We start from the raw sequence: 8,575 nt of genomic DNA, 5'->3' as shown, positions 1-8,575 counted from the left end.
TGTGCTTTGCCTTGCAACGAGGGGCCGGTGGGAGACTAGTGTGAAAGGACCTCTGAGTTATGGTGGCATGTTACTCCATTGAACTGAGTGTGGGAGAGAGAGAGAGACAGAGAGAGAGACAGACAGACAGACACATACTGGGGTAACTTCTGCTCTGATTCGCGCTGCTCTAGCTACTGTTGCTCTGCACAGGGGGGAAGCAGATGGAGCCAGGAAACCAAACGCCAGTGACGGAATTCATCCTGGAGGGTCTCCCAAACACCAGGGAGCTTCCCTCTCTCTTCTTCCTCCTCTTCCTCCTCCTCTACCTGCTCACCCTGCTGGGCAACACCCTCACCCTCCTGACTGTGCTCTGCGATCCTCGACTCCATGCCCTGCCCATGTACTGCTTCCTTGGCCACCTCTCCTTTCTCGACGCCTGCCTCTCCTCCGTCACCGTGCCCAAGATCCTGGCTGGCTTGGTGGGGCCCGGTGGCAGGGCCATCTCCTTCGGCGGCTGCGTGGCGCAGCTCTACGCCTTCCATTTCCTGTGCAGCACCGAGTGCTTCCTCTATACGGTAATGGCTTACGACCGCTTCCTGGCCATCTGCCACCCCCTGCGCTACAGCGTGGTGATGAGCAGAAAGACCTGCCTGTGGCTGGCAGCCGGCACTTGGCTCACCGGCTCAATCCATGCCATGATCCAGGCCTTCCTGACCTTTCGCCTGCCCTACTGTGGCCCCAATCACGTGGAATACTTCGTCTGCGACATCCCCGCCATGCTGAAGCTGGCCTGCGCCAACACAGCCATCAATCAAGTCGTCATTCTGGCCAACATTGGGGCAGTGGTGGCCGGCTGCTTCCTGCTCATCTGCGTTTCTTATACCTACATAGCCTCCGCCATCCTGAAGATCCGCACGGCCCAAGGGAGGCAGCGGGCGTTCTCCACCTGCAGCGCCCACCTCACCCTGGTGCTGCTGTACTATGGGCCCCCAGTCTTCATATACCTGCATCCCTCTTCGAGTCAAGCATCCGACGGGGTAGTGGCTGTATTCTATACTGCAGTCACCCCTCTGCTGAACCCCTTTATATACACCCTGAGAAACAAGGAGATGAAAAAGGCCTTGAGGAAACTGATTTGTGGACAAACACTTTCTCTGCATGCATAAGATAGATCCAACTCCTGGGAGACTTGCAAAGAAACCCAAGGACACAAGGTGCCCATCTCCCATGAGTGCAGGGTACTCCTAGACCCTTTTGGTAGGCCAGCCAAAATTTCTTTTCTATCTGGCCACTTTAAGAGGTTGTCATCTTCAATGCCATTCGCTCCCTGAGGCTAGCCAAAGCTCTCCAGTCAGCACCTAGAATATTGTTCACAGTCTGAGCTCAATGGTGGTAGTTTTTCAAGGTGGAGGAGTCAATGAGGAGGTGTCTCTCTCCCAGTGTGGGGGCTCAGCTGAGTTTCCCTGTAACAACAGTGTAACCGGTGAGGATCTAATCACCTGTTACAATCAGCTCCGGGGCTGCCCCACCAGCTGTTTCCTCGGGCTATAACTCCTCAGAGAAAGCAGGCCAGTTCAAACCGTTCACTGACCCATCCAGCCAGTCCCTGCTGCTGCGTCTCATGGGCATGGAAATGGACTAGTTCAGCGTTGAGCACTGTGCTGGGATTGACACAGCCATGGAAACTAACCACCCCAACTCTCTGTCATTGCAGAATTAAGGGTGCCCAGTGCACGGCGAGTGGCTGCACTGAATTCTGCATTAATCAACTTTTTGGACAGTTAATGTTGTTTTTCTGCTTCCCTTGGGGTTGTTGGGAGGCTAAATCCATGACAGATTTGCGAGTCGCTCAGACATGTCATCAGTGGGGTGAGCTGAGTCAGATCAACTCAGCGTCACTTTGCTGTATTCTGAATAAAGGGACCTGAGTGATGAGATGTGGAGTAGAAGTGAGTTTCCCCAGGGAACTGGATGAAGTGCTCTCCCAGAGCTGGATCAGCCAAGTGGAACAGGCTTTGGAAGGAATCCCAACAACCGGAGATCCTGGTCTTATTGCTCATTACAACAATTTTGTAACATAATGTGGTGCCTACTAAACTTCCTTTGTCCTATGCCTGCAGAGATGTTAAAAGTGACGGCTTCATTGCAAGTGACAGGTTTCAGAGTAGCAGCCGTGTTAGTCTGTATCAGCAAAAAGGAAAGGAGGACTTGTGGCACCTTAGAGACTAACAAATTTGTTAGTCTCTAAGGTGCCACAAGTTCTCCTTTTCTTTTTTCATTGCAGGTGGTCTCCTACAACATGTGTGAACCCCTTAGGATAAAGTATTTCATACAACATATGACCTGAAGAGAAGTGACAGTCTGACCATTTTAACTATTGCCGAAGCTGTGTTATCTTCCTTAGAGTTTTATTCTTTTACTTATTTTGGTTGTATCTGGAAAATAGCAATAATAAAACTCCAGACCATTGAAATCAATGGGAGGATCTGGGCCAAAGTTCTTTGTATTTAGCTGTGACACTCTGGTTCCCTCCTCCAGAGGTGGGCAAGAGCTCTGTCTAGCTCAAAAGCTTGTCCCCTCCACCAACAGAAGTTGCCCCAATGAAAGGTGTTCTCTGACCCACCTTTTCTCTCTCAGATCCTGGGGCCACCATGGCTACAACACGGCAAACAATATCTCATCTATCCATCGAGCTCCCTTATTTCGTCTCACTCATACAAAGAGAATTGAAAACTAGCTATAACAATGACTGCAGTACATTTCTTCCCCATGGAATCCTGTCTTACATTTATTGGATGCTGAATGTTAATAAAAACGGATACCTTTTTTCAGTAGAAAGCCTGTGCAAGGCTTTAAACAGCATTTCCAGTTGTTGCCTGATTCTTTGTAATGATTAATCATAGCTGGATTGATTGGCAGTCCTGAGGATTTTTCACCCAAAGACTTGAAACTGCTTGGAAAATGTTAACTAAATAACCCACCTGTGAGGTGCCTCATTGCCTTTTGAAGGGTAGCCACCTCTGAGGTGGGACACTGTGGCTGTTTTACAGTGCCCTATAATGGTGCATTACTGTAGAGGAAGAAGAGCCCTGTACCAAGTTCAGACCAAAAGAGTGAACAGAAGAAGGCAGAATGAAACAAACTGAGTCTGAGTTTGGGCTGGACACCAGCTTTAAGGAAAAGTGACAAGGCGACTAGGAGCAGAGAGTTGGTTTCAAGTTTAACCCAAAAGAGGGAAATTCCCAATGCATCATGCCCCCTAGCACCACATTGGGGCATTAAGGTCAGCACCGACTGCAAGGGGCCAGCGCCCCCTACTGGACCTCCCACCTCACTCCCTGAAGCACACCGTCACACTGGGACTCAGAGCCATTCCCCAGAAGGGTCAGTGCCAGGAGCGGGAAGGGAGTTCAGAGTCACTGCCCCATTTGACACTTGGCACCTCCAACAAGCAATACAACAGGGCTGGGAGCTGGTGCCCGATGTCTCAGTGTTTCCACTAGTATGTGCCCTGGGAGTGGGGTGGGCCACTGCCAAATACTTTTACTGAGCCAATCGAATGCCCCCTTTGCGCTAATGACCCTCAGCCATTAGTGGACTGGAACCAGTGCCCCATATGCCATTCCCATATTCACTAGCTCAGGGCCAGATTGGAGCTGGGGTGGCAACCCTTAATGGAGAAAGGCCTCATATCCTATTCCTAACCCCCTGAGCCAGCTAGACCCCTTGGCCTTGGGCCAGATCAGAGCCAGCTGCCCCTAGAGTGGAGAAGCCTCATATCCCATTCCCCACCCTGCACCACCACCCGAGCCAGCCCGTCCCCCTGCTCTAGGACCGGATTGAAGCTGGTGCCCCCAAGAGGGGGAAGGCCCCGTATCCCATTTCCAGACCACCCATGAGCCATCTGGCTGTCACAGGGTGTTTAGCTGTGATGTGCTACTCTGTACTTGTCTTTACCATCCATTTGTGAGGGATTGTTGCTGAGAAATTCTCCACGGAACCCGGGTCCATTTCATTGGCCGGAGTAAATCAGCGAAGTCCCACTGAACTCGACTGGTCTTCGGCTGATTTACCCCAGGTGGGGATCTGGTGTTAGATGTCTGCTTCTGCTTGTTACATTGTAATTGTTCTCCAGGGATTTTTGGCCTTACTAATGTCTCACCTTGACTGAGCTCCCCTCTGCACACAGTCGGGTTTCATTTACACTCACTGTTTGCCAACATTTCTGCTGCGGCTAACAAGCCCCATAGGGACAATAATTCAAAGCTCTCCCTAATTAGCCCTGGGGATTACACACTTTGCAAGCAGGGAGCAAAGGCAACAATTAAAAAGTCAAAGCAGGGAGGAACTGCAAGTTTTTTAACGAGCTTCAGTGGGTACCAGAAATCACGTGGTAACACTTTGACCAAGCAACAGGGAAACACACCTCACAGCTCCTTAAAACTCTAGTTACAGCTGTGCGGCTTTGCGGATCTGTCTGCTTCACAGCCAGCGGCGGGCCGGAGGCTCAGCAGCCATATTGTGGCTACTCTGGTTTACACCAGCTGGGGATCTGGCACCACGGAGTTTATTATAACTACACCAGTGCGCCCAGCTCCAGGTGTGGCCCGTTGACTCCAATGGTGCGAGGCCGATTTCCAGCCACGGGTCATCCGGCCCCTGTCTATTCTGGGCCCTTAATTCTAAATTCCCTGTTCTGTTCATTCCCTCTGGGGCACCTGGGATCACCACTGTCGGCAGACAGGACAAAGGCAAGATGGACCTTTGGTCTGACCCTGTCTGGCCATTCTTATGTTCTTATGTACTTTTTATGACGACAAAACTGTTCTGTGTAGAAGGATAAAGTGTCTCACACAAAATAAGAAGAGAGATGACAGACTGTCCATTTTTACTGTTGCTGCAACTACCAGGGTTCCATTCCGTAGGGCAGTGGTTCTCAGCCAGGGGTACACGGGGGCAGGCAGAGGTCTTCCAGGGGGTACATCAGCTGAAATGTCAGTACACTATTTATATTCCAATTGATTTGTTTTATGGTTAAAAATGAGAAAGTCGGCCCTTTTTCAGCAACACTTGTGTGTTTTTATGTCTGATTTTGTAAGCAAGTTGTTTTTAAGGGAAGTGAAACTTGGGGGTACACAAGACAAATCAGACTCCTGAAAGGGGTACAGTCGTCTGGAAAGGTGGAGGGCCACTGCCTGAGGCCTTTATGCTGTTACTTTTCTCCATAGTCTCAGCACCTCCCATATAAAAAAAGCGGGAGGGGTGATACTAAATGAGAACAAGGACACTGCTGATGGGAGCCAGGGTGTGCCTCGGGAAAGCAGGCCACTAATAACAATGAGACTCACGTCTTAGATCTCCCAGGCTCCGGCCTTGTGTTTTAACTACAAGGTTGCTATTAGCACCCCATCTGCTCTGGACAAAGCTGAACACCCGGATGCAATTCCTTCCCCCCAGGTTAGTTTTATACAATGAACGATAGGGACCGACACCTTCTGAAACAGGGAGTTTAAGGCCAAAAGGGACCCTTAGATCATCTGGTCTCATCGCCCACGTCACACAGGCTGGAGAGGTTCTCTCAGTAGCCCCTGTATTAATCTCAATAAATTGCGCATGACTAAAACATCTTCCTGAAGAGCCTCCAGTGCGGATCTGAAGACTTCAAGAGATGGGAAATCCACCCCGCCCCTTGATAGTTGAGTCCAATAGTTAATCGCTTTCACTGTTAAAACAAAACAAAACTGTAGGTCTTATTTCTGAGCTTGGAAGGATCAGATTTTTATTGGTAAATGTTGGTAAACATCAATTTCCCCATGCACACACACAAACCAATGGAAAATATTTCTAACCATAAAAACTGAAATTTACCGATAGACAAAAGTAAGGAAAGTTTAAGCATATTGACCTTTTATATTTTCACATGTGATGTCGACCCTCCCACTACTAATTTTGTACAAATAGATAATATAATTTTAAAAATGCTTAAAAATACCCATGGACAGGATCCATCAAACCTGAATTCTGCCAACCCTACTTATTTCACATTTGTCTGTCTGTAACGTCTAGCTATTGTTTCTCATCCTGCCTTTCTCGGCAAGAACATAGGAAAACAACTTGGCCTGGCGGACAGAGCTTCGGTGCAGACCGCGGAAGGGTTTTATCATTGTTGGCAGTAGTGCTGAGGGGGTGTAGACACCCAGACACACAGTCTAGTCTCTTCTCTAAAGAACCGACAGTCTAAGGGTGACTCCCTGACTCTGCCACTAATGGCTGTATGAACTTGGGCAAGTCCTTTCTGCTTTCTGTGCGTCTGTTTTCCCTCCCACTTCTGGTCTGCCTTTCCCTGCTGCATAAGTAATCTCTTGGGCGTAGGGAGCCTTTGTCACTATCTGTTTTTACAGCACCCATCAGGCTCCCTATAGAGGCATAAGAACATAAGAACGTCCAGACTGGGTCAGACCAAAGATCCATCTAGCCCAGTATCCTGTCTGCCGACAGTGACCAATGCCAGGTGTCCCAGAGGGAATGAACAGAACAGATAATCATCAAGTGATCATCCCGTGTCGCTCATTCCCAGCTTCTGGGAAACAGAGTCTAGAGACACTCCCATGCCCATCCTGGCTAGGGTGACCAGATGTCCCAATTTTATAGGGACAGTCCCGGTATTTGGGGCTTTTTCTTATATAGGCTCCTATTACCCCTCACCCTCTGTCCCGATTTTTCACACTTGCTATCTGGTCACCCTAATCCTGACTAATAGCCATTGATGTGCCTATCCTCCATGAAGCCCTTAGGCGCTTGTTGAAATAATCACAGTATGGCACTAGCCTATTTTGGAGATGGGACACTAGGGCCCAGCAGATCCTCCAAGCCATTCTCAGGCTAAACCTTAGGATAAAACCGGCCCCTTTTCCATATCCCTTACCCTCTACTGCCCCTTAGTGGCTATTCCAGTCCAATCACTTACAGCCATGTCAATCTGCGTTTCACTGAAATTCTGTTTGCATTCATTTCCCCTCGTCTTTTTTTCTTTTAAAATTCCTGATATATTTCTTTGCCTGACAGTGAGACAGGTTGATGTTTCGCCTTGTACTCTCATGGGCCAGCTGCTTATAACCATTTGTATGGCTTCCCTGATGTCGGTGTGTGTGCGCTACATCAATATTCCTTAAACCACTTCCTTGGGTAAGTTGCTCCAAAGGCTAATCATGATTACAGAACTCCTGCCTAGGAAGAAGTACTGCAGAAAGGGATCTAGGGGTCATAGTGGATCACAAGCTAAATATAAGTCAACAGTGTAACGCTGTTGCAAAAAAAACAGACATCATTCTGGGCAACGATGAGCTGCCAGAAGCTCAAGAACCAGTTCCTTCACTCGCTCCGGGTCTTCGGTGGCACTTTGGTGGCACGTCCTTCAGTCCTCCAGGTCTTCGGTGGCACTGAAGAACCTGCCTCCAAAACGCCGCCGAAGACCCGGAGTGAGTGAAGGACCCACCTCCGAAGGCTCAAAGTGCCGCCGGGTCAGTACAAATTCACATGGGAGCCTCCCCAGCCGAGAGCTCAGGTGGGGCGGACAGGACGGTCCCGCGGGCCAGATCCTGTCCGTTCCGTCTGAGCTTCCCCACCCCTTTAACAACCTGTTCTGAACCAGCTTCAAAATTTAACAACCGGTTCGCACGAACCGGTGCAAACCGGCTCCAGTTCACCACTGATTCTGGGATGTATTAGAAGGAGTGTTGTAAGCAAGACACGAAAAGTAATTCTTCCACTCTACTCTGTGCTGATTAGGCCTCAACTGGAGTATTGTGTCCAGTTCTGGGCACCACATTTTAGGAAAGATGTTGACAAATTGGAGAGAGTCCAGATAAGAGCAACAAGGATGATTAGGGGTCTGGAGAAACATGACCTATGAGCGAAAATTGAAAGAACTGGGTTTGTTTACTCTGAAAAAGAGAAGACTGAAAGGGGATATAATAACAGTTTTCAAATACCTAAAAGATTGTTACAAGGAGGAGGGAGAAAAATTGATCTCCTTAACCTCTGCTGATAGGACAAGAAGCAATGGACTTAAATTGCAGCGAAGGAGTTTTAGGTTGGACATTAGAAAAAACTTTCTAACTGTCAGGGTAGTTAAGCACTGGAATAAATTGCCTAGGGAGGTTGTGGAATCTCCATCATTGGAGATTTTTAAGAGCAGGTTGAACAAACAACTGTTAAGGATGTTATAGATGGTGCTGGTCCTGCCATGAGTGCAGGGGACTGGACTGGATGACCTTTTGAGGTCCCTTTCAGTTCTATGATTCGAGCCTGAATTTCTCTAGCTTCAGCTCCCAGCCATTGGCTCTTGTCATGCCTTTGTCTGCTAGATTAAAGAGCCATCTGCTCAGAAATCTCCTTCCCATGTAGTTGCAGGGAGACTGGGATAAAGTTACCTTAAGCCAGTGGTTCTCAACCTTTCCAGACTACTCTACTCCTTTCAGGAGTCTGATTTGCCTTGGATAGTCCCAAGTTCCACCTCACTTCACAACTACTTGCCTACAAAATCAGACACAAAAATACAAAAGTGTCACAGCCCACTATTACTGACTTTCTC

The 8,575-nt window shown here is 48.7% G+C and overlaps 1 protein-coding gene across 1 annotated transcript; it reads left to right on the top strand.

Annotated features, from left to right (window-relative positions):
* The first annotated feature begins 203 nt into the window (after positions 1-203).
* LOC144273241 (olfactory receptor 10S1-like) lies at positions 204-1,148 on the top strand. The gene has a single exon (XM_077831752.1). The coding sequence runs from the start codon at positions 204-206 to the stop codon at positions 1,146-1,148; it is 945 nt and encodes a 314-aa protein (XP_077687878.1).
* The last annotated feature ends 7,427 nt before the right edge of the window (positions 1,149-8,575 follow it).

The sequence above is a fragment of the Eretmochelys imbricata genome, chromosome 13 (genome assembly GCF_965152235.1).
Source record: "Eretmochelys imbricata isolate rEreImb1 chromosome 13, rEreImb1.hap1, whole genome shotgun sequence".
In the NCBI taxonomy this organism is placed as follows: Eukaryota; Metazoa; Chordata; order Testudines; family Cheloniidae; genus Eretmochelys; species Eretmochelys imbricata.
Note: the sequence above shows the minus strand (reverse complement) of the source record. Positions and strands in the feature narration are given on the sequence as shown.

What these genes read in the sequence shown, in the direction of transcription:
- LOC144273241 (XM_077831752.1), top strand. Translation starts at nt 204, where the DNA reads ATGGAGCCAGGAAACCAAACGCCAGTGACGGAATTCATCCTGGAGGGT.